The sequence below is a fragment of the Arachis stenosperma genome, chromosome 6, assembly GCF_014773155.1.
Source record: "Arachis stenosperma cultivar V10309 chromosome 6, arast.V10309.gnm1.PFL2, whole genome shotgun sequence".
NCBI classification, from domain to species: domain Eukaryota; kingdom Viridiplantae; phylum Streptophyta; class Magnoliopsida; order Fabales; family Fabaceae; genus Arachis; species Arachis stenosperma.
The window spans coordinates 2,179,663-2,207,599 of record NC_080382.1 but is presented as its reverse complement, the minus strand read 5'-3'; the positions used below and the strand labels follow the sequence as shown (position 1 = coordinate 2,207,599).

The 27,937-nt window shown below is 31.2% G+C and overlaps 1 protein-coding gene across 1 annotated transcript; it reads left to right on the top strand.

The window, feature by feature from the left end:
* Positions 1 to 15,777: 15,777 nt before the first annotated feature.
* On the top strand, positions 15,778 to 17,262 carry LOC130932608 (transcription factor MYC2-like). Its single transcript, XM_057861962.1, has one exon. The coding sequence runs from the start codon at positions 15,778 to 15,780 to the stop codon at positions 17,260 to 17,262; it is 1,485 nt and encodes a 494-aa protein (XP_057717945.1).
* The last annotated feature ends 10,675 nt before the right edge of the window (positions 17,263 to 27,937 follow it).

Here is a 27,937-nt window from a genome sequence, read left to right as displayed (position 1 = left end):
TGGTTGTGTCATGTGTCATAATGCTATTTTGCCATGTGTCAGATTATGCCACATGTCACAATATTATTTGTCTACGTGACATCCACTATGTCATCATTATATATACATCAAATTGGTCCCTTACTTTGCATCAAATAACTTATTTTAGTCTTTAAAATTGAATATTGTATACTAAATTAGTCTTTTCATTGGTTTGTTCTCTTTTTTTATAAATTTAAAATTTTTAATATCTTTAAATACCCTAATTTTAATTATATAGAGTATTTATATAGAAATTTTTTTTATGAAGATTAAAGTTGACTGAATAGCTAATTTTTTTTTAAAAGAATGTACATTACACGTTATATCTTTATTTATTTTTTTATTATGAAAAGATAAATCTTCACTATTTTTTTTTTTAAATCTTTATCATAACATGATCCATTTATATGGATATGTACATCAATTGACAGGCCATATCATTTTGGATTTGTAGAATTAACAAAAGACATGGTGAAATAACTAAAATAAATCATATTTGTATATTTTAGGGACTAAATAAAGATATTAAATCTTTTAAAGATCAACATATGTAGTAATATTTTAAGAAATATTTTGAGCATTAATCTTTATGTTTTTTACTTAAAAAAAAAAGAGAGAGAGAAAAAAGATTGTGATGAAAACTGAAGAAAAGAGAGGGGAGAAAAAGTACACGTGGACGTACACCTAGACACCTACTGATTATTAAAGTGTCTAAGCTTTGTGCTTTATTACAGTGCATTAAGTTTTAACTATAGATTTAATTTGGGAATCAAAGTATACCTGTTTCTTGTTATGAAACGTAACAAGCAGAGAATCTAAAAATTGATGCAGCTGAGATATTAAAGGAATTAAAACAAAATTAGGGGCAGCACTAAAAATTGATGCAGCTGACATATTAAAGGAATTAAAACAAAATTAGGGGCAGCACAGAATTAATTAAACGATTCGTAGGGTATAGTGAAATGGATGGATATAAGAAAGAAAATTGACATTAGGTGGTAGGGATGAGGATAAGTCGGTTTGATTTGGGTTTAAGGTGAAATTAAAATCGAACTGATCAAAATATAATTGGTTTGGTTTGGTTTGAATTTGTATTTTTTTGTGTATGTATCCGAACTAAACCAAATCGATTAAGAATGAATTAGTTCGGTTCGAGTAATTGAATACCGGATGACTTTGAAATTCATAAAAAAACTAAATTTTTATCTTAAAAATTTAACAAGTACAATAAATACGTAACATTAATATAAATAATCTAAATATGTTAAACACTAAAGGCATTAAAAACTAAATTCATTAAAATCCAAATATATTAATAGTGAATAATCTCACTAAAAGTCACTAAAAGTCATATATATTTTTTTATTTTTTATTTAATTAATATATGATTGGGTTCACAGATTTGTTTGAATTTCGCAACCCCAAAACCGATACTCGAACCAATCACTAACAAACACCGTTAATTTGGTTTTGGTTGGACCTAATTACCCATTAATTCTAGAACCAATTTAATTAGTTCGATTCGAATTCAGACAGACAATCGACTACTCGCTACCCATGTCCACCCCAATTAGGTGGTAGAAGTAAGAAGTGTCTCAAAATCTGAAAAGGTAGATTAAATTTCAGCGAATTGAATACACAGAAGACAAAGATGATATTCGGGACCATTGTTGCATAATTATTGATGACATCTTGTGGATGGGAAATGAAAGGGAAAGGAAAGGGTCTCAAATTAAGGAGCAGAGGAGATATTATTATTTGCAATTGTAGTTAAAAGAAGTGAATGTATAAATGCTCTATGGTTTTGTTGCATTTGTTAGGTATATAAATAAACTAGCAGTGGTCCCCACTCCCCACAGGGCAGAACCTTATTACACATCACATGCAAATGCAAGAGAGCTATCTCTCTATATCTCAATATGTAGCATGCATTAATAACAAAACTTTTCTAATTCATTGAGTCACTATAACAATTAACAATATAACATGTTGCTCTACATTTTGTCTCAACCTGACAACCCTCTTTTAGACACGATTACATGTTACATTATGTTGCCTTCCCCCTCCCTCCTCCCATGCGCACCCACTTTCCTCTTTACTTCCCAGAAAAAAAAGACATATATACTCCCTTCTTCTCTTTCTTTTTTCCCCATATATAAATAATAATCATTTTAATTTGTATAACATTAATTAAGAGATTAATTTGTTAAGATGCTTAAGGCTCTAAGACAAGCTAAGACTCAAACCCTAATCTAAAGCACTCTGTCTGTGGCCTCTGTATGTGTTTTCCAATCTCAAAGTGTTAGTGTTGCAAGTGTGAGGAGTGTTGAAGTTAGTTCCACATCAAAGAAAGCAAAAAAGAGTGAAAAGTTTATAAGATGAGAGACTCATTTACTCAACACCTTAAGGTTTTGAGTTGGATGTGGTGTCTTCTCATTTTATATTCTCTCGTTTGATTTCTCCCCAAAGTCTCCACAGTTGTCGAGAGCTCTTCACGATTGGCCCAACACACAGAAGAATCTAGGAGATTAAGTAATTTTTATCTTAGCTGCAGCCAGTTAGTGCGATTCGGATTAGAAGGTAGATTTGAAATTCAATCCAGTCTTTGATTAGATTGATTAGATTGATTTGGACATGAACACACCAGCGAGAATAGGTGGAAGATGATATAGTTGCTGCTTATAACGAATGATGTGATTTGGAAGGCATGAACACACTGACTGATGTATAAGGTTTCATTTTGAAGTCCTTCCATTGGCATCCGGTAACATCAAATCCATGTCTGGCATGGTAGAGGTACATATATCTACATGCTCTTGCAGCCTGTGGGGTTAATAGTTTATGGGATTCAATAAGTACGGACACTGATGTGCATTGTTATTAGATAGTTGATCATTGACACAGATAATTAACTTTCAATTTCGTTAGGTGAACAATGAAAAATGCGAACAACATGATCAATGAACTACATTTTAGGCTCATTAACCATCTAATTTCGCTTTCATCTTAAATCCATAACTTTTACTTAATTTCACTTTGATCTAATTACACCTCCTTTTAACCCAAATTTTCTTTTCACCGCAGTCAACCATCTGTCACCTACCCCAGGCCAACACGCAGTTTTTTTGTCGGCGAGAAACCTCCTAAGCACCAATGTCTCTCACCATAACCAACCCTGAATGTAGGTGAGTCGTTTTGTATTAAAAACAAACATCCTATTTGTATAAAAAATAAACATTCGCATGTGCGATGAAAGACGAAGTTGGACTACTTACAATGGCGCGATAGAGGTGCGACGAGACTAGACTGCCTATAGCAACGAGGCTAGATTGCGTACAGTAATTAGGAAGGTGCGACGAAACACAGATGCATATAGCGGTTGCAGATACACGAAAAAGTCAAAATGCATGCATTGATTCGCAAGAGACGGCGGGAGTCGTGGGGAGCGGAAGCAGGGGCGGTGCAGGTATGGGAGAAGGATTTGTGATCATTGAAAATCAAATTCAAAACAAAAATTATATTTAGTTAATTCAAAATTTAATTTTTAAAATTAAAATTAATTTTTTTAACCTATATTGAAAAAGAAGCATGTAAAGTGGTTCTATATTTGTGATGATCAGCCATAAATGATACAGCGATAAGTTTAGAATTGAACAATGCATTATGCATGGGGGGACATCCATCCATCTTATTACGGCTGCATGAGGCCAAAACCGTACATCTCTTTGTTTTCAAATAATTTTGTCTTTTACCAAACGAAATAAATATCTGAGCAATTAGGTTGCCACTTTATTATGAGTACAAATTGCATAAATTGAATTTTTGGTATAATAAAATTCTGATTGGTGTTTTGCAATTATCATTATTATTTTATTATTTTATTAAATGATAGAAGAGAGCATAATAATATTTTGTAATTTTTTATAATTTAAATATTTTATATTTTGTAATTAAAATTAATATTTTAATATAAAATTTTTAATATTGTAAAAATTTTATTAGATTATAATTAATCTTACAAAATAAAAAATATTTTGTATACATTTATATATTTTTTATTTAAAAATAAAAGTCTACACTTGTCATTTTAAATTATATTTTAAATTTTGTTTTTGAATTTTAGTAGGAAATATAGCTTTTAAAAATATAACTCTTTTTTTTTACATGTAAATTATTACATCCTATAGAGATTTATATAAAATGATAGTTACTTTTTACATAAACTTCTACATCTTAATATAGTAATTTATGTATAAATTTTAAAATTTCTACATTTCTATTGTGATTTATATAGAGTAAGTACAAAAACAAAATATAACCATTTTTTAAAATATTGCAATTAGGTAAAATTAATTCATTCTTTATTTATTTATATTATTTGCTCCAAAAAATTTATTAAATGATCAACAGTATAAATATTTTTTATTATCAGTGTATAACAAATAAAGGAATATAATAATATATCCATATTAATGCATCGTGTTATCTATATTCATTCTCAAATCTCAAATGAAAAAAATATTCTCTCTAATAAAACTAGTATGTTAAAGTAATGCTAAATGTTAGATTTATAATTAAAATTCAAATATTAATTCATATAAGTGAAACAAAAAATTATGTATGCCAACGGCTGCCTAAAATGTATTGCTAAAATATAAGCACTTTTTTTTTTGGTGACTCCAATATAAGCACTTGAAGTTGCAATAAGAAAATATTAAAAACACTATATATATATCGACTAAATAACTATATAGGTAATAATAAGGAGATAATATCTAAAATTTATATAATATATCTATAATTTTATATATATAATATTTGTAATTGTATATTTATTACATCTAAAATTATATAATTATTTTAATAATAATTAATAAATATTAAATAAGATAAATTTAAGTTGTTTGAGTCTATTTTTTTATTATTCTCAACTACTAAATATTATTTTAACTATATATGCACGATGATAGCTCAATATAATAAAAGTCACAAATCACAATGTTACAATTTTAGAATAATGGTAATAATAACATGAAATTGTATAGTATGAAGCACAATTGCAAAGTTACAATTTCAATTTTTTTATATTAAAAAAAGTAATATACATTACATAATTTTTGATTAACTCGTTCTTTTCACAAACCTTTCACGGTTTCACCGTATAATTAAAATATGTTACCTCGTATATTAAAAGCTAAATTTTTTAGAAGGAAATGAATTGAAGAGGAGGGTACGAAGAAGAAGCCAACCAACATTCGATATTCTAAATATCAACGCTACCCGTCACAATCAATTTATTATAGTTGTGAGGAATTTAGTAGCACTGAATTAATTTCCTGAATTGTGTGTCTATCGATGCATCGATTTTGATTGCTTGAAGTTAATTAGAGCAAGGTTGTGACTCTTTTTACCGTGAATATGTATCTATCTATATACAATTAAATATAGGGTTTAATTAATTATTATAATTCTATTAATTAAAATTTTAGTTGAGTTTTTATAATTTAAAAATTTTGAAGCAATATTTTATAAGAGTTTTTACAAGAATTTAAATTTTAACCCCTTAAATCATAAACTGAAAGTAGAATTAAAAATAATTGATTTCACACAATATCTCTTAATCAGATAAGACAAAAACTAATCCATTGTGAATTTGAGATTCATTTAAAAATTTATCGTTGACCAATAAATTATTGCATGTATAAAATATATTCGAATTTTTGATAAGTGATGATAAGTGAACTAATTACTCGACCATTAACTAATATTTCATAAAAATTACTTCTCTACGTATTTTACATTATATTTCATAAAAAATAATTTGTAATTTAGTATTCTATCACATCTTCAACACAACCTGCATGGGAAGTATGACTAAGAAGCAAAGAATGTTATCTTAACTGAATTTATTATTAAGAACGGATGCATTGAGTTATATTTGTACCAACATGGGGATAATTAAGTAGCTAAAACCAAAAACAATAATCTTTACATCCAAGTGATTTTATTAAATAAGTCTAACTAAATTATTATAATCTCTTATACATTTACGCGCTACATAACTGACTTAGCTTTTAAATATAAACAATTTTTTACTTTTAACGTAAACGGAAAATCATCTTCTTCTTCTTTTAAATTTATGCACGCAGGTCCTCCTCCTCCTCCCTCAATGTTGTATCTTTTTTTTTGTGATCTTTTTCTTTCGTTATCATCGTCACCGATAACACCAATATTTTGCAAACATTTTTATTGATTCTAATTTTCTCTTATGTCATCATTAAATAATTTTCATTCATTTCTTAGTTTATTTCGGTTCATGTGTATGCTAATTGAGGTTCACTTAATGCTACTGATAAGTATTGACTAAATTTTTTGGTGAAGAATAATGAAATTATTAATTATCACTTTATTCAATTGCATTAGATTCCACTCTATTCCATTCAATTAGTTCAGTTTTGAACAAACAGTAAAAAATTCTCAATCATCAACACATCGAATTCATTTCTGGATCCAAATGAATCTCAAATAAACTAAGAAATGAACCAAAATTACTTAAGGAATAAAAAATTTGGTCAATACTTATCAGCAGTATCAGGTGAACCTCAATTAACACACAAATGAACCAAAATTAGTTCAATTTTGAATAAGCAATAAAAAAGACTCAATCATCATAAAAAAACACATGCAATTTATTTCTGTATCCAAATGAACCTCAATTAAACTAAGAAATGAACCGAAATTACTTAAGAAATAAAAAATTTAGTCAATACTTATCAGCAGCATCAAGTAAACCTCAATTAATTCACAAATAAATCGAAATTTGTTCAATTTTAAACAAGCAGTCAAAAAGAATCAATCATCAATAAAAACACATCGAATTAATTTCTGGATTCAAATGAACCTCAACTAAAAGGAGGAAAAGAAAAAACGCAGCAACAATAGCAGTAATAAAAGAATGACGATTGAGAGAAAACACGCGAAAAAGAAGGAACGTGAAGAAGAAGGAGGAAGACGAAGAAGAAGAAAAAGGAATGCGAAAATAAAGAAGGGGGAAAGTGAAGAAGAAGGAAGAACGCGAAAAAGAAATAACACGAAAATGAAGACGAAAAAGGATATGTGTTGGATTATTGAAACGCGCGTGTGTATATACTGGTGTAATAAAAGTGATTTTTGTTGAGTTTGGACCAATTTAATTAGACTTGATTGTCAAAACACTTGGATGTGTAGCTGGACTAAAACCAAAAACCAAGTTAGATCCAATTTCCTCGATGTCAAGGTTAGTTCTGATATGATGAATTAGTAATTAAGCAGAGAAAAAACCTTTGTGTACTTTGCATTTATATTTAATTTATCACCTATATTATGTATATACTAAAAATTAGTTATTAAATAAATCATCAATTTTATATAATATATATTAGAACATAAATTATATTTTTTTTCAAAGATAGTAGGTTATATTTCATTAATTATTAAAAAATGAAATATAAAGATGTCCAAAAGCAGGATAACATAATAAAAGGTGAAGATTTTCCAAAATAATACACTGAAGGTATTCATCAAACAGTACATGGTCGAAAAATGAAGAAAAATCTCAAAGAAGAATTAATGATAAATCAAATTAAATGAAACTAAAAGATTGCCTCATGGAGATGAGGATCTAAACTGGGAGTTCTTTGGATTTCACAGAGTAATTTGACAGAGCTTTCTAGAATGGCAGACGGCCTTGAAGTAGAACCTTCAAAAATTAACTGGTTGCAAGCTTTTCAACAGTTTCAACAAATGATGGCAAGCAATTGAGGATTACGGTCAGTATTCTTCAACAGGTTAAGCATCTCTGTTGATGCAGTCCACCATGTCCAAAAGTCGTTAGGGCTCTGAGGGGAAGACAGTTATAAAAATAACTCTGAGACCATACTTCTTTGATTCTAGAGCAATCGATCAAACAATGAGTGATTATTTTTGTTGCTTCATGATAGCAGGGGCATATTGGTGATATAAATGGGATGTGGTGATGAATCTGAACAAGCATCGGAAGCCGACCATGGAGAGCTTTCCAAATAAATAACTTAATTTTGTGAGGCAAGTTTAACTTTCATATATCAATCCATGGTTTTTTCTGCTGCATATAATTAAGGCAAAGCTCTAGAGGTGGATGGTGAAATAAATAACCAATTTTGTAACCTGAAGCTATATCATATTGCTTGCATTTGTTCAAATCCGATTGCAATTTGTCCCTACTTTGCTGAATTTTAACTGAAAAAATCATGTCTACAACGTCTTGGAAAAATAATTCTTAAATGAGATTCTGATTCCAATTCCTGTTTTCAGTAATTAGATCTTTAACTCTTGGAACTAACTCAAAAATAGCCTGTCTATTTGCCATGTCAAAAATTATTAAAGGATACGGAGGAGGCAGCTAAGGATACTTAAAAGTTTGGATATTCTCTCCAATATCCACAACCCAATTAAGATCTTTTTAAACAATCTTTCAGCCTTCCAGTATGCTCCTCCATCTCCAAGAAGGTAAGACTCCAATTTCTGCAGTTATAGCATTACTATTGCTAAAGTATTTACCTCTTAGGATTTTGGATAATAGGGAAGTAGGCTGTGTTACGAGTCGCCAAAACTGTTTGCCTAAAAGCGCCAGATTTTGGATTCTAAGATCTTTAAATTCAAGGCCTCCTTCTCTTCGCGGGCGAGTTATAGTGTCCCAGCTAATCCAAGCCATCCATCTTTTAGAACCTTTTCGTTCCCACTAGAACTGAAAAAGTAGAGAGTAAATTTCTGAAATTAATCCATCAGGCAACTTGAAGCAAGACAATGTATAAATAGGAATAGCTTCTCCCACTACTTTAAGCAATACCTGTCTACCACCTAACGATAGAAGATTGCACTTTAACCCTTGGATTCTTTTCCGAACCTTCTCTTTAATCATACTAAAAAAGCCTTTTTTATTTAGAGACTGTAGAAGGCAAACCAAGGTATCTATCTTGTGTTCCAATATGATTAATACTCATAGAGTTAGCCAGTAGTGTACGAGTAGTGGAGGGAGTGTTGTGGCTAAAGAACACAGCAGATTTTTTTAAGATTTACCCTCTAACTGCTGATGCTTTCATAAGAATTTAATAAATGTAGGATGTTTGAACATGCTTCAGGATTAGCCTTACAGAATAAGATAGAATCATCAGCAAAGATGAGGTGGTTGACCTTGGGACATCGCCTATGTATCTGAAGACCCTAAATTAGTCTGTTTTGTTCTGCCTTGTGTAACAAGAAGGAGAGACCTTCTGCATAGAAAAGAAAAATATAGGGAGATAGAGGATCTCCTTGTCGAATACCTCTATTTGGTTTGAAGAAACTATAGGGTTGTCCTTCCACAATGACAGAATAAGAAACATTTGTCACTAATTCTCGAATCCACATGATTCACCGGGAGTCAAAACCAAACTTCTCTAATATAAACTAAAGAAAGTGTCATTCTACCCTATCATATGCCTTACTCATATCTAATTTTAGCGCCATTTCATTTTCAAGTCCCTTTTTTTGTTCTTCAAGTAATGCATACACTCATAAGCAATTAGAATATTATCAGAGATTAATTTGCCTTTAATAAAAGCACTCTACGAAGGGCTAATTAGTCTATTCATCATACTCTAAAGTCTATGTACAAGTACTTTAGAGATAATCTTGTAAAAGATTGAGGATAGGCTTATTAGTCTTACCTGAGTCATATCTTTAGCATAAAAAATCTTAGGAATAAGACAGCTTTGAGTGTGGTTAAAACCCTTCAAAATTCTGCCTCCTGAAAAGAAGCTCTTAATTGCTCGAAACACATCACCATTAAGTATGTTTCAGAAGTTTTGAAAAAATTTTGCTATCATACCATCATCTCCTGGAGCACTTTGAGGATGAATTCTAAATGTTGCACGTTTAACTTCTTCCATAGAAATTGGTTTTTGAAGCCTACGGTTCATGTGAGCTGTAACCTTAGGTTCAAAATCAGTAAACAGAGGTTCAGGATTCTCATGACAAGTGGAGGAGAAGATGTCTTTGAAATAAGATTCAACCACAGAAGCAATACCAGCATTTGAAGTAGCTACTTCACCATCATTGTCAATTAGTTGCCAAATTTTATTTCTTCGGATTTGATTTCTAAATTTCTGATGGAAGAAAGCTGTATTCTGATCACCGGATTTGAGCCATTTGACTCTAGACTTATCTTTCCAATAAGATTTCTTATTTTGCAATGCTTTCTCAAGTTTGTCCTCTATTTCTAAAATGATGTTGCCTCCATGAATTCCTGCTAAACGAAGTTCCTCTAATTTAGACTGTAGTAAATCAATCTCCACCTTTGAATTAGATCTGTGTTCTTGCTGCCATCTGACAATCTTATGCTGACGACGCTTTATTTTTTGAGCTAGGATATACATGGTCGAACCATCAATCTGTTTGTGCCAAATCTCTCTAACAATCTGCCTTATTTTATCATTGGAACACTATCTTTCTTGGAATTTGAATCGCCGTTTAGATCTCTCAGTTCTTGGATTAGAGTCTAAGAGAAGAGGAGAGTGATCTGATCCTAATTCTGACAGTCTAAGAACCGATGCATTGGGATAGAGTTGCTACCAATCAACTCTTACCAGAAATTGGTCCAGTCTTTCCTGTATCAACCCATCACCACTCTGCCTATTCGACCAAGTGAATGGTCTTTCGACCATACCAATATCAATCAAGAAATTATCATCAATAAAACTGTTAAAAGTTTCAATAGAAGAAGGAGATTTAATACCCCCACCTGCTTTCTCCAATTGATTAGAAATGACATTAAAATCACCAATTAACACAACCTTACCATCAAACTGTTGGGTGATTGAAGTTAATTCAGCAAACTGAGACATTTTATGTTGATCATTTGAACTGAGATAAATACTTAAAACACCATAGGGATCATTAGAACCAGCTGTCAAAACTGATGCCACAATGAAGAATCTACCATGCTGTAAAATCTGAACAATACAACCATCCTTCCATGCCATTGCCATACCCCCAGATAATCCATCCAAATCCACAATAAACCATTCTTTGAAACCACAAGATCTTAGTTTTTCTTTAACTTGTCGAGATTGATTTTTTGTTTCACAGATAAAATCAACCTTGGGGGAGTAGGATTTGTAAATCTTTTTAAGATTGTAGATTGTCAGGAGTCTTCCCAAACCCCGATAATTTCACGAGAGCAATTTCATGTTTATTTGGGTACCACTTGAAGGCTTTAGGATAGCATCCTCCACCATCATAGCATCAGAAACAATACCATTGAGATAAATTTTCTTTGAAATATCTTCAATAACGTTACCTCCATTCCTCCTTTTGAAACCTATCACAGACTTTCTGACAAGTTATTTCAGGTTTAATTTTTTATTCTCCTTTCTAAGCTTAGATATGATGTTGTTATTGTGTTTGGACATTATTCATCGGATAGGATATCTCCAATAAAGCATTAGAAGAAGAATTAATATCAGTAGTTGTACCAGTATTTTCTGATTCACCCTCATTTTCTGCTATAGAACCCGAATTGGTAGCAATTTTTTTATTATTCTATTTTTTCTGATCATCTTGCACACTCAATTTTGAGAAACTATCAAAAAGACAAGTAGGTGGAGATTTTTTCTTCTGTTGAGTTAGAACAGAACCATCCCGAGGTTGATTAGGATTGAAGAAAGCCCTCTTTTCAGTTAAACGCCTATCGACTTGATCTGCCTTAAGTCATTCACCAACTCTATCTTTCTTGATACTATTTTGGATAGAATCATCAATAAAAAATTGGTAGTTCTTAGGTTCATGCCCCAATTTCCTACAATAAGTACAGAATACACCTATACGTTCATATCGTACTCCAATTTCTAGCACTTTCTGATTAGGATCAAGCAATTTTAGTGTATCCCTCACTCTTTTATCACCATTCAGTTCCACTTTAGCCTTCACTATGTGTGTATCTTTGCCTCTAACTTCAAACAGAGCAACATCTTCAATTTGACTAAGTCTCCCACCCAATTTTCGGCCAACCTCAAGCATTTTGTATTGTTCAGACAATCCCCAAAATTGTGTCCATACAAGAAAAGAAGATATGTGATTATCCTTCATGTTTACTGACTGCTTTCATCTATGAATGTGAAGAACAAAACTCTTGAATAACCAAGGCGAACCCCTCTCAATTCGAGTCACATCAGAGTCATTCTCAAAGAAAAATTGAAACTGGTTCCTGAATTTTTCGGCTACTCTAAATCCTTCTGGTTTATTCCATATTGCATAGAGGGCTCCTTCCATGGTACTTACAAAAAAGATCCAATCTGAGAAAATTCTTCCAGACAAACTATATGTATAGGCTTGAATTCCTTCAAAAACATCTTCATCAGCTGAAACGATCAAATCATCCTCCTAATCACTGTCAATTATATGGAAATTTTGAGTGTCTGATTTGTTGCTTATGGTGTAGAAAAAATCAAAATTGGTATTTAATGATTTCGGAGATAAAAGATATATGGAATGAGTGAATTAGAAAACGGAATAAATTAAAAGAGAAATCTAGCGTAGGAATGAATTGGGAGAGGAACAAAAATTAGGGAACCAAGTGGGGATGAATTAGAAACAGAAAAGAAATAAAGAGAAGAAAGTAGAAGAAAATGAAAAAGATTTTGATAAAAAAAAAAGACAAAAAAAAAAAGTAAAACCACATGGAAGCGGCGCAATGAAACCCTACCAGAGCGTGGACAAATTCAAGGAGCACTGTATAGTTTGAAGGTCTCCTTAAACCCTTCAAACCATTAACATAAATTATACATTAAAATTATATAAAATAACACATGTATTTATATACAAATATATAAATATAATAATTGATTATATATCTGATTATATATATATATATATAGGGACGGACACAAGGGGGGCGAGTGGCGGCCTCGGCCCCCCAACTTTTTTTAATAGTAATAAGTTATTATATATAATTTATTTTTTTTAAATATTTAGTATTTATACTAATAAATGTCCAATCTAATTTAAATATTAATGATTTTTAATATCTAAAAAGTAAGTAAAATTATTAAAAAATAAAAAAATATTATTACTAATATTTTTAATTAAATAAAAAATTTTAAATCTTATAAAGTGAATTCTTTTTCTTTTTGTGGCCGTCTTTTTTTATTCATTTGGTATTAATTCTCTCTGTCTCAACTACTACAATTAAGAGATCTTTTTCAACTATGAATATTGTGAAAAATAACTTAGAAACAAAATAAAAGATGAATTTCTTGCTAATTGTCTTTTAATTATATTGAAAAGAAAATTACTGAAAAATTTTGACACAAATTCTATTATCAATGAATTTTATGATACGAAGAATCGACCACTTTGTTAATAAAAAGTATATACATATTTTTTTTTACTTTAAATTATATTCTTTATTGGTATATTTTTGTAATACATCTTATATTATATAATTTTTTTACATAATTTTTAATATTATATGTGTTATTGGCCCCCCCATAATATCATTTCTGGATCCGTCTCTGTATATATATATGTAATATTTTTGTTAATTTATTTATACGTTTAAAATTAAATGTTATTAGGCTGTGATTTTCATTTATTTTACATTTCTAATTATTTAGTCTTTTCTATTATTTTTATATCAATTTAGATATTAAAAAAGTATTTTCTCTTTTGTAAAGCATTAATTAATTAATTGTCTTTTTTTTTTTTTTTAAATTTCTTTGTCACTCTAGAAGCACTACTAATATAGACAAATGATAACGCAAGATCTAAAAATGCATAGCTCTTTAATACGAAAAACACACCCAAATGCACTCATTGAAACGCTTAAAATAAAGCATATAAAGGCGATCTTCTACCTCACTATCAAATCATTGTTGTGATTGAGAAAAATTGTTATGAAATTTAAGAACATTTATTCATTGATAACAACATAACATGCCAATAATAGCTACCATAAAGCCATAAAAATATATATCTTCTATGACAAAATGCCTTCGATGCCTCAACACCACTAGCAGCCATCGTATTAAAAAGGTTTAATTATGATGTTAATTGCTATAATTTCATTAAATTTATAATTAAGTTTTTATATTATTTTTAATTTTATAATAAATTTTTTTATTATAAAAAATATAAAAGTTAATTGAATATTTTTTTTATAAATTGAAGATATCCACAATTACAAATTTAATTAAATTTTTTACAATATATTTTTTGAAAGAAATATTCTATTAATTTTAATATTTTTTATATAAAAAAATCTAATTATAAAATTAAAAACAGTGTAAAAATTTAATTATAAAAAAATATAAAAATTTAATTACAAATTTAATAAAACTATAAAGATCAACAAAATAATTAAATTTATTAAAAATGTATAAATATATAAACTTATCAAACTCTAAAGTTACTTTACTTTACATTATTAATTACCTTTGAAATATATAAATACATAATATTAAATGTAATAAGTATATAATTTTAGATGTTACATATATAAAATTATCGATATTCAATTAAATAAAATAGCTTTAAATTATTATCTCCTTAGCATTAAATAAAAAAATATATTTATATATTTTATAAAATTTAAAGTCCTGATAATTATGGACATTGAAGGGTTTGCTCCGTTTTAACTCTAGATCTGAATTTTGGACAATTTGTCCATCTCAAGATGTTATATCTTAATTTCCTTCAGCCAATTATAACACGTGACATGACATAATTTCCTTCAGCCAATTACAACACGTGACCCTCTCTCTCTCTCTCTCTCTCTCTAGAATAAACGAGGTTATAGCTAGGTTAGAAACATTATAGCTGCTACCTGTTATTTTGTTACTTGCATGTGCGTGTTACGTTAGGCAGTTTATGCAATACGTAATTTGAAATAAACGAGGTTCCTTTAGAAGCTAGGTTAAACATCTCTCTCTCTCTCTCTTATAATTATCGTATATATTAAATAAATTATCTAATATTTTTTAACTATCAACTCTTCATACCAAAATAAGGCACCTGAATTTTCACTTTTATTGATATATAGTTGTAAATTTGTAATTGATTGTGGTTACATGAAGTAGTGGAGCAAATTGAAGCACAAAAGATAGAAGGTTTGATTCCGACGTATAACGCCATGAAAGTGGTATCCGGACTCGGGTTGTTAATTCCAATCATAGTCGTACTCTGATACGAAAAAGGACAAGGCAGTTAATGCCACATAGTAATAGCGGGAGAAGTAAATACTTGATTTAACTCCTTAATTATTGTATGTATCCCACATTTACTACTATATGTACATGGCATGAACATAATTGTAAACATGGCTATTTCATTGATTCATGTAAGACAGTGATACCCTACAATGCAATAATAATATATAACTTGGTATGTCACTCGCTCACATACACATGCACATACACATGCACATGCACATGCACATACACATACACATACTCAAGCGCCTCGCTTTCTTTTCACGTGCTTGTGGTGGCCAATAGTGACACCCAATTGCCGCCATTGACATGGATGAAACCTACCCTTTGATGATCTACCCTACTTCACTCTCCCTCTACCTCTTCCCTTCTTATAATCTTCTCTCCACTCTCAACCAGCCACCTTCATTTTAATTTTTCTCGCATTCTGTTCCAAACATTCTAAACACTTGTTGCGGATTAGTTGTAAGAAGCCATCAAATCAAATCAAATTATGGAGGACATGATAATCTCTCCCTCCTCATCATCTTCTCTGGTGTCTATCCCACAAGAAAACACACCAACCCTTCAGCAAAAGCTTCACTTCCTACTCCAAAACCAGTTACCAGAATGGTGGGTCTATGGCATCTTCTGGCACACAACCAACGACGACAATGGCAATCTCTTTCTCTCCTGGGGAGACGGCCATTTCCAAGGCGCCAAAGACGCCTCCTCCCCGAGACTTATTCCTCATTACCCCATTTCAGTGACGGACAGATGCAGAAAGTTCAACAACAACAGCAACAATAACAATGACGGAGAATGGTTCTACATGATGTCTTTGACACGCGCCTTTCCTATGGGCGAAGCTTTGTATTCTTCGCTACCCGGAAAGGCCTTTGGTTCGGGGTCTCCCATCTGGCTCAACGGGGACCTTCAATTCTGCGACTGTGACAGAGCTAAAGAAGCTTATATGCATGGCATCCGAACTCTCGTACACATTCCAACCACCGATGGCGTTCTTGAAATGGGTTCCTACGATCTCATCACTGAAAACTGGGCTCTCCTTCAACAAACCAAGTCCCTCTTTGGATCGCAACACCAGCAACTCAATCCTATACAGTTCTTCGACGACCAGAACATCTCCTTCGCTGACATTGGCATTATCGCCGGCGTTCAAGAAGAAGACAACTCACACGAAGAAGATGCCGTCAGAAAGAGAAAGGAAACGGAAGCACTCAACAAGAAGAAAAAGAATAAGGATCACTCGTCAATGGGGAAGTTCGGCTCATCGCGTCAATCGTCCTTCGTGGATTCGGAGCATTCAGACTCGGACTGTGGTGCACCAATGGCGGCAGCGGAGAAGAGGTTGCCGAAGAAGAGAGGGAGGAAACCAGGGATAGGGCGTGAAACCCCGCTGAACCACGTGGAGGCAGAGCGGCAGCGGAGGGAGAAGCTCAACCACCGGTTCTATGCTCTGAGGGCGGTGGTTCCAAACGTGTCAAGGATGGACAAGGCTTCTTTGCTTTCCGACGCGGTGTCTTACATAAACGAACTGAAGGCAAAGATCGAAGAGTTAGAGACTCAGGTTCAGAAGGAGTCATCGATGAACAACAATAATAAGAAGGTGAAGGTTGAAACTGGCGACAGCATGGACAACCAGAGCACCACCACAACCTCCTCCGTGGACCAAAACAATAACGAGAATGAGGCGGCAGAGGTGCAGGTGGAGGTGGAGGTGGAGGTGAAGATGATAGGAGAAGAGGCGGCGATGGTGAGGGTTCAGTCGGAGAGTGGGACCCACCCTGGTGCGAAACTGCTGAATGCATTGCGGGAATTGGAGTTTCAAGTGCAGCATGGAAGCATGTGGTGCGTCAACGAGAGCAGCATCATGCTCCAACACGTTCTTGTGAAGCTTCCAGAAGGGATCACGATGAGAACTGAACAAGCGCTTAAATCTTCCATTCTAAGCAGATTATTGGATCATCATAATCAATAAGCAAACAAGAAAGTATCATCACAATATTCAGAACTCATCGATCACGTCTACCTACTTCTCTGCTTCGTTTTGTCTTATGTTTTGTTGCCTTTTCTGTTGCGGCCTTAGCCCTAGCTGGCCCTCGTCTTCTTCATGATTATGCTCATTATTATTTAGTTTTGTCTCTACCTACCTACCTACCTACTTGTACGTCTAAATTGTAATAACGATCTTTCTAGCTACTAGACATCTTCAATGTTTATCCTTCTTCTTTTTAGGTGTGGTTCATTTTGAATATCGAATGCTTGGATTTTATTTCTTTCACTTAATTACGTAATTATGATGGAAGTGTGTTTAAAAAGTTAAAAAAATTCAAAGTACACAAATCAGACGGTCGGATTTGTATTAAAAAATTAAAAAAACTCATAGTACACAAATTAGACTATGTAATTTTTGACTTGTGGTTGGACAAATATAAATTTTGGAAGCTAGAAAACGAACCCTCCGAGTTGTTTGTTGTTTTCAATTTTTTTACTGATGAAAAATTCGCATGGTTCGAGTTCTGTTCTACTAACACCACATAGATATAAAGTACCTATATTCCTCATATCCGAATCCAACACCACTTTTATTTTCATATTCAAGTTAAAGGAGCGTATAAACTAGAACCAAGCCCTAGAAAATTTTTGATATATAAACTGTACTACGGTGATCGTCATGCAAATTAAACATGTGTACTGAACACGTGACTAATACTCTTGAGAGAACTGGTTGACTTATTAAATGTATGACAGAAAATTAAAGTTATACTAATGGCAAAAGAAACTTAAGCAACAAGCTTTTAAGGACAAATTCAATTCAATGTCTGAAAAATGAGATAAGACAACAAATGAAAGAGGACCACCATTTTTTAGATTTGTAGTTTATTATTTTTTTTTTCTTTGGTTTAACATCTGCATTTTGTTATCGTCAATTTATACTTTAATGGTGTTATGTATTGTTCTACAACAAGGTTTTGATCATGTCAATTTTTTTTTTGTTGTTCTCCTATTATTGAGTTGTTATGAAAAACAATCCTAATATCTAAGTATTGAACTTATTAATCCACCGAAAAACAGAATATCAATTTTGTTCCTTTGTTCTTGTCAGGTTTGCAATTCATCGCTTTTTTTACTCTTTGGTTTAACCTCTACATTTTGTTTCTTTGTTCTTATTAATTTGATTCCTCAATGCCTCTGTTATACTATTAAGAATAGCAATTAGCAAAATATTTGATGATGATCGAAAATCTTGTCAAAGTGCATGTTTTTTATTATCTATCCTAGCATATCTGCAACATCTTGTTTGTTACTAGTTGTAACATCCTTTCTTTTTAGTCTTACACTAGTAATTGTTATTTACTTCAAAATTAATGGAATAGATCAGATGATCCATATCTCAATTGGCCTCACTAGGAGTTTAGAAATTGAATCCTTCCGAGTATAGCCTTGACTAGCTATAAGGTCCAAGAACTCTATCTCTCTCTCTCTATATATACTAGTGAGCTAAGTTACTCTTTTTTTCTCTTTATTTCTTAATTACTTGTGTTTACCATCAATCCTTTTGTAGATATCTATTACATGTCATGAATGTGGCAATTCCAAGCAAGGACTACCTGGAGCTTGTGAGAGAGTTGCTTGAACCCCTTAATAAAGGCTAGAAGTCAGAGGAGTTTGACCTGGCAGGAGGTAAATGTTTATGCAAAATATTACGTAAAAATTCTCTCAAGTTTTTAACAATGAACAAGCACTTAGATGATTTAAGTTGATCCAATTTACTCTAATTCATTAGAACCGCTTGAAATTGCATATGTAGTTGAGATATACTTTTATGCAAACTATTATATAAAATAATTATTATAATTGCAGAGAGAGAAAATGTGCAAGTAAGTTAGGGAAGAATTACATATCCTCCTAGACAAAAATTCTTTATGACCAAGTTAACTTCTATTGTTGATTGGTCATTCACTATGTAAAAAATGTGCCACATTCAATAATGCTTGTTTTACTAGTTTGAATTATTCTTTTCATGGTTGCATCCTAAACCAGGCACTATAGTAATTAAATGAATCAATAATGCTAAGTGTACTTAAGTGGGGTGCTTAGTAGGTGCAGTTTAGAAAAGAAAATTAGGACCTTATTTGACCACCCTAACTTGTCTTAAAAATTCTGATTTTATTTTAGATTAAAGAGACCACTCCAAGTGAAGCAACATTAGAAGAAAAGACCTAAATAAAGAAAACCTAAATAGTAGATTGTTCTAGAAGAGGTATAAAAGATATTAAGGAAACAAATTGTAAATGCGCCTGAGTTTGACATTAATTTGCTTTTAAAATAATAAAAATAATTTCTGGCTATATATAGCAGACAAAAAAAAATGCTTAATATATTAATCTAATTCCTTTGAACAAATAGGGTCCCTGTGTTTGGAAACTTTTCATTTGATGTTAACCGACTTAAATTTAATTAATGAAGTCTCATTCTCTGTTTGTGCATGTGCTTTTTTTCTTTTTACTCATGCATATATTGTGAGGTTTAACACTGTCTGATAAGACCATAGTTTTTTGTGAAGAGTATATAATAGAGAGAGGTCGATTGCATATAAAAGAAGAAATTAAAGAAGAAAGTGTCATATATATGACTCTCTTGTATATGAACAATGTCTTTGATAATAATATTAAAGATTTTTTTAACTGGCACTCTTGTAAATTGCAAATATTCTAACTAATATAAAAGTTTATGTAGGCATTTGACGGAAAAAAGTGGGAGAAGCTTAAGAACAAAAAGGTTGCCTAACTGGCATTTGCAAGGATGTAAGGAAAGAACAAAAAAAATTCCGTACAAAGGTGAAGAAGCAGCACAGTTATCTGCTGCTGGGGACTCTGAACATATCAATATTTCATGTGAATGTGTATATATGTGAATGTATAGTAGGTACTGTTAATTAATTTTGTCAATGTTGTAATAAAGCCTAAAAAAGATGTGAATGTATATGTGAATCAGTTTCTTTGACTTGCTCTTATGATAGATCAACTATCTAGAATATTTTTACCAGATCAGCTATCAAAGCTTCTTTGTATTTGTCTTCTGAATTAGTGTTTTACTGTTTTAAATCTAATTCAAAAACTCAAGTATTGAAGCATGGTAAAATATATATAATAGTATAGTATGCTGTTTACAAGATAAATCATTAAAGAAAAATAAAGTATTTGATAAGATAAAACATCATAATTAAAACAAAAAAGTCCATGATTTAAGATCTAAGCTATAAAAAATTGTAAAAAATTTAAAATATAATAGAAAAAACAATTAAAAAATTTAAAATATAATGAAAAGACCAATTAATGTGAAATAATAATTAACTTAAAATTATTAAATTAATCAAAGATGGTAAGTTCTTTAATTTTACAACCAATTGTCTTAAGTTTATAATTTTTTTTAAGAAAAAAACTTTTAAATAATAGAAAGACCAAACAAAAAATTAGTAAAATAAAGATCCGAACTTTTAAGGATATCTATTGTAGTCTATATAAATAAGAATTCTGAATCTTTAATTCTATAAAGTCATTCATATAATGTCAACAAAAGGATCCATATAAAATATAATGCATAAGAAATTTTTAAGTAAAAGGAATGAAACTAACCAACTCTAAACATAAATCAAACATGATTATATGATAATTACAAATTTTTAATTTGTATTTGCATATTTTTGTTTATACTTATTATAATTTCTGGTAGCTGAGCCAATAACATTGTATAGCATCAAATTGTAGGACTTTAGAATCAAGTTGTGGTGGTTAAATCGATCACTGGTCCTAATTTTCTCATTATAATAATAATTCAACAAAATATATAAATGAATAAAGATGGATTCATTTTTCATATAAATACCAAATAACATTCATGATATCTACATAACTATAAAGAAGAGTAATGTTTAATTTAAATAATCACTTAACATGTGGTTAACACTCCACAAAATAAAAAACAGATGTGACATTCAAATAATAACACTACAACTATTAAACCAAGAAATCAAAAGAATTCAATAAAACAATGGTCATTCTTCTTTAACTTTAGCAAAATAATAACACACTACAACTTCTTCCAACCTCTTTCCACTCTCACATTCTTCAACTTCACATAACTTTTTTTGCGTTATTCTCTAATCTTTCTTACATACCATTCGTCATCATCTAGGCTTTTTGCAACAAACAGTAGTAATGATGGTGGTGCTGTTTTCAGCATATCTACATAAATCAAAACCCAAAGTTAACATGAAGGCACAAATTGATAGACACTGATAGATGAAGAATGGAATTCATGGTTTGGTATAGAATGATAGGTAAAATATTTTTTTTCTTTCATAGTTTGCATAAACATTTACCTCTTGCCTGGTCAAACTCTTATGACTTCTGGCCTTTATTAAGAGTTCAAGCAACTCTCTCACAAGCTCCAGGAAGTCCTTGCTTGGAGTTGTCACATTCATGACATGTAATAGATATCTACAAAAGAAGTGGTGGTAAACACAAGTGATTTGAGAAATAAAGAGAAGAAAAGAGTAACTTAGCTCACTGGTATATATAAAGAGAGAGAGAGATAGAGTTCTTGAACCTTATAGCTAGTCAAGACTATACTTGGAAGGATTCAATTTCTAAGCTTCTAGTGAGGCCAATTGAGATATGGATCATTTGATCTATCCCATTAACTTTGAAGTAAATAACAATTACTAGTGTAAGACTAAAAAGAAAGGATGTTACAACTAGTAACAAACAAGATGTTGCAGATATGCTAGGATAGATAATAAGAAACATGCACTTTGACAAGATTTTCGACTATCATCAAATATTTTGCTAATTGCTATTCTTAATAGTATAACAGAGACATTGAGAAATCAAATTTACAAGAACAAAGGAACAAAATACAGAGGTTGAATCAAAGAGTAAAAAAAGTGATGAATTGCAAACCTAACAAGAACAAAGGAACAAAATTGATATTCTGTTTTTCGGTGGATTAATAAGTTCAATACCTAGATATTAGGATTGTTTTCCATAACAACTCAATAATAGGAGAACAACAAAAAAAATTCACATGATCAAAACCTTGCTGTAAAACGATACGAAACACCATTAAAGCATAAATTGACGATAATAAAATGCAGATGTTGAACCAAAGAGAAAAAAAGTGATGAACTGCAAATCTGAAAAGTGGTGGTCCTCTTTCATTTGTTGTCTTCTCACCGCCGCTCACCGCCGCAGCCGTCGGAATTGCGTCTCACGGTTGGAAAGGGGAAGAAGATGAAGATTGAAGAGCAATTTTGTATTTTTCAGATCTTGTTTCTCTCGATACTTTTGTTTTAAATTATTTGAATTTTGAAATTTAAAAATTAAAGTTTATTAAATTTTGATATTTGTTAGGTTTATAAGGATAGTATTTTTCTGAAATAAAAATAAGGATGTTTCAGTTTTTTATTAGAAATAAATAAAAGGTTGTTTTTGTCAATTTTATATAAATTATAAGGATATTTTAGTAAAATTAATGATATGATATATATTTTAAAAAAAAAATTTAAATGTTGATGTGGATAATATAAATTACGCGTCAAGTTTTTATTTGTCCACGTTTTTATCGTACCGATACGTATAAATTTATCACCGTACCGTAACAAACACCTTTTATATTTATTAAAATTTTGTAACAACAAATAAATAATGAACCCGCGTGACTGTGTATATATTTTTAACGTAAATAAAGACTAATCAAATATTAATATAGGTAGTAAATTATTATTCTGTCTTTTTAAAAAATTATTTCTATTAAATATATATAAAAAAAATATTTTTATAAATTATATTTTAAATTATTCTATTTTTTTAATCATTCGTATTAAGTTGTATAAAAATTAATTATCAAATTAATTATTTATATAAATTATATTAAAATATAAAATATATTTTAAAAATATATTAATACGTATAAATACACCTAAATATCTTATAATTAATTAGGTGTTAACCCTTTACACGCACATAGCATTTGTTTTAACAACTCACCAATTTTATATGTTCTATTCTGTCCTTCTTGGGATTGAATTTTGGATTCTGCCCCAAAAAGATCAAAACTATTGTATGTTCTTTCATCAGCTTTGATTTTTTTTTTAAATTCCATACATTTTAAGTTTTTAACACTTATAAAAAAACCTAGATTGTAGATAAAAATTTTGCACATTTCACAAAATTTGAATATATTAATTAAATAGTATTATCTAAATAATCAAGGAAATTAATTGTTTGGACTCTTAAAAAGAAACTAAAAGACAAATTTTTTTAAGAGGAATTAGAGAAACGTTACATTTATAATGAAAAACAAAACTAAGGATCCAATATATGAAAAGGTATAGTATTTAATATCAAGTACAACTTTCAAAATTAAATTACAATTTTATGTACTTATTAAGAAGTTAAAAAAATAAATTCTTTTAAATAAAAAGTTTTTTTTATTATTTTTCTTTTAAAATAAGTATTTTTAAAATTAAAAATCCAAATATAAAATAATTTATTTATAAATTATTTTTAATATAAATATTTATTATTTAAGTTATTTTTTCAAAAGTAACTTAATTAAGCTGTTTATCCGAACTGATCTAGTTTGGAAAAATAATTTAATTAAGCTATTTTTAAAAAAATAACTTAAGCAATAAATGACTATATTAAAAGTAACTTATTTTTTGTATTTAAGTTTTTAGTTTTAAAAGTGTTTATTTTATAAAAATGTGATAAAAAGTAGTAGTATTATGAGAAAAATTATTTTTTAACTTTTTTATAAGCTCCTAAATAGCTTCTTATAAAGCTTCAATTTAGTTTTAAAAATTGCACCAAATATTAATACTACTACTTTTCATAAGTCAAAAGATCAAAAAAATTACTTTTAAAGCTTCCCAAATGTACCCTAAGTCATTTTAAATAATGAAATTGAATTCCAAATAAAGATAAATTTTTTTTTTAAAAGAAATAGAATTTTTTTTTCACATTAAATAATTTATATACAAGCTCTATAGATTGAACTAGGGATTTAAAATGGGCTAAATCACCCACTTAAACGGACGGTTTTTGTTTCTAAATTTATATCTGTTTAAATTTTAAATTATTAAAAAAAATAACGAATGAAGTGACCTACGACTAAATGGACAAAACATTTACATTTTTTTTATTTTCTAAAAAAAATATATTTTTTATTGAGGATAAGAGTGTGCCAATATCGCAGGACAAACCACTTATTGAGGTTGGTGATTCTATTTAGAATTTATGTTCTTATTTATTCTGTCCCTATTATTTATTGATAATTTAAATATGATTGTTTGGAATATTAAGGGTGCTTCTAATAAGTTAGCCCAGGTGCATTGTAAGAATCTTGTTAAAAAATTTAGACCTGTTTTTTTATTGTGGTTGAAACTCACTCCCCTTTTAGTATTTAAAATTATTTTGGAAAAAGTTGGGGAATCACTCTTTTGGTATAGTGGAAGCAGAGGGGCATAAGGGGAGTATTTGGTTTCTATCCTCTATGAAGGGTGTTTGTTATAAGTTCATTGATGCTTTTGATCAGAGTGTTACTATTGAGATTCAATCTGATAATTTAGTTTTGAGGTGTAGTGGTATTTATGGTAGTCCTCAATTTAATAAAAGGGTTCTCCTTTGGGATTATCTTGTTGCACAATCCATGGTATTTCAAGGACCTTGGATTGTTCTCGGTGATTTTAATGAAGTCAAATTTTCTCATCAAATAGCAGACATGTTTGCTACTTTATTAGGAGATAGTGATTTGTTTGATCTGAAGACTATTGGGAGGTGATTTTCTTGGTACAGGAGGGTGAAAAAATATGTTGACGTGGCAAAAAAGCTTGACCAAGTCTGTATAAATAGTAGTTGGTTATCTATCTTTCCAGAGGCTTATGCAGAAGTTTTAAATAGGCTTCAGTTTGGTCATTGTCCTATTCTAGTGCGTTGTAAAGGTCGTCCTCAGCCTAAAGGGAATCGACCTTTTCATTTTGTTGCTGCTTGGGCTACTCATCCGGGGTATAGGGATATTGTGAATCAGTCATGGTGGTCTGATAATAGAGGGATTCATGGCAAACTTTTGAAAGTACAGAAGAATTCACTAGAGTTTAACTCGAAGGTATTTGGTAACATTTTTGTTAAAAAATGTGAATTAGAGCGGCATATTAATTATTTACAAAAGCGTTTGGAAGTAGTGGATAGCATTTATTTGCGTCAGAAAGAGCAACAGTTGCTTGATGATTATAATAATACTCTAGTGCAAGAAGACCTCCTATGGTTCCAAAAGTCCAGAGAGCAGTGGATAAGGTTCGGGAATAGGAATACAAGATTCTTTCATATTCAAACTCTTGTGCAAAGGAAGCATAATAAAATTCATGGCCTTTTTCTCAAGGATGGAGTGTGGAAAACTGATCCAGAGGTTCTGAGTCAAGAAGCAGGGTCTTTCTATAAAAGCTTATTCTGTCATTTGGATGATGTTGATTTGTGTTGCCTTGGTGATGTGCCTCTTCCTTCTCTGAATGAGGAAGCTTGCAATAATCTTACGGCACCAGTTACTATGGAGGAAGTCAGAACAGCTGTTTTTCACATGAACTCCTTTAAAGCTCCGAGTCCTGATGGGTTTCAAGCTTTCTTCTTCAAAGAATATTGGGGGATCATTGGTCTTGATGTTTGAAAGCTGGTTAAGCAGGCATTCTCTGGTGCTACTCTTGATCCGGGAATGATGGAGACTTTACTGGTTCTTATTTCAAAGGTTGAATCACCATTATCTATGAAGGATTTCAAGCCAATTAGTCTCTGCAATGTAGTTTACAAGATCATCACGAAAGTCATTGTTAATAGTCTCCGTCCTCATCTTACGGAGATTGTTGACCCGCTTCAAGGAGGATTTATTCCGGGACGAGGAGCTCCTGACAACATCATTATTGCTCAAGAAGTCCTCCACTTTATGAAGAAGACTAAATCAAAGAAAGGCACACTAGCCTTTAAGATTGATCAAGAGAAAGCTTATGACAGAATTAATTGGAGGTTTTTAGCTCATACCCTTAAGAGCTTTGGTTTTCCTATTCCTACAATTAATTTGATTATGAATTGTGTCACTGCTTCCTCCTTATCTATTCTTTGGAATGGGAATCGTCTGAATGGCTTAACTCCTAGCCGGGGTCTTAGACAAGGAGACCCTATGTCATCCTATCTTTTTGTATTGTGTATGGAGCGATTGGCATGTTTTATTAGCCATCAGGTTGATTTGGGCTTGTGGGAGTCGGTTGCTGTTTCTAGATGGGGACCAAGAATATCCCACTTAATATTTGTGGATGACTTGCTTCTATTTTGTAAAGCTACAAAGAGACAAGTGCAAAATATGATGTTGGTTTTAGAGACTTTTTGCAAAGCATCTGGGATGAAGATTAATGTGAAGAAGTTTAAAGCGCTTTGCTCTAAGAATGTCTCTGTAACTAGGAAAGAGGTTTTCACTGGGGTATCCTCTATCAGATTTTTTCAGGACTTGGGCAAGTATCTTAGGGTTACCCTTACCCATTATAGGGTGACCCGTTCAGCTTTCAATGGTGTCCTAGATAAGATTCAAAGTAGACTAGCAAGTTAGAAAGGGAGTTTACTCAATCGGTCTAGTAGACTCTACTTGGTTAATTCTGTTGCAGCCGCTATTCCCACGTACCAGATGCAAGTCTCTATTTTTCCCAAAGGAATCATTAGTAAATTGGAGTCTATGATGAGGAATTTTCTTTGGAAAAGACAAGTTGATAGAAGAGGATTGAATCTTGTTAGTTGGAAGGTATTGGTTACTCCAAAAAAATATGGAGACTTGGGGATTAGAGATCCTTATTGTGTGAATATTGTTCTTCTTGGGAAGCTAATTTGGACTTTTTTCTAGCAGCCAAACAAGTTATGGGTCCAATTGTTGGATGCTAAATACCAATAATCTCTATATAACTATTTTAGTTGTCCTAAGAATAAGGGCTCTCCCATTTTGAGGAGTCTTTGCAAGGCTTGGGAAGTGTTGGAAGGATGGATTTGCTTGGTATATTAGGGATTTGAACCAGAATTTTTGGTTTTCTAGCTGGAGGAGAGAAGGACGGTTATCTAATGAGATGGATTATGTTCACATTTCTAATTCAAATCTCCGGATACAGGATATTTGGTTGGTTGGTAGGTGGCATTTGGATACTCTTTATTCTCTTTTATCTCAAAATCTGAAAGGTAATATTCTCTCTTACAATCCAGATGTGCAAGCAGGTCCGAAAGTGGGTTGGTATTGGTTTGGGTCTACGGCCAAAGTCTATGACTCACGCAATGGTTACTTGTGGTTGTGTAAGAAGCTTTTTGGTTGGGAGGAGTATGAGAATTGGCTTTGGCTTTGGCGTCAGCTTGTTCCAGAAAAGTACAAGTTTTTGGCTTGGTTGTGTCTTAAGGAGACTTTTTCTACTGCAAGTTTTTTCTTTAGAAGAGGGATGTTGTCATCGGATAGGTGCCCAATGTGTCTTTTTAACCAGGAATCGGTTTTATATTGTATTCGAGATTGTCCGGAAGCTCAGCTTGTATGTCATAGGTTGGATATTTCTTGTCATCCTTTGAATTTGAAGA

What these genes read in the sequence shown, in the direction of transcription:
- LOC130932608 (XM_057861962.1), top strand. Translation starts at nt 15,778, where the DNA reads ATGGAGGACATGATAATCTCTCCCTCCTCATCATCTTCTCTGGTGTCT.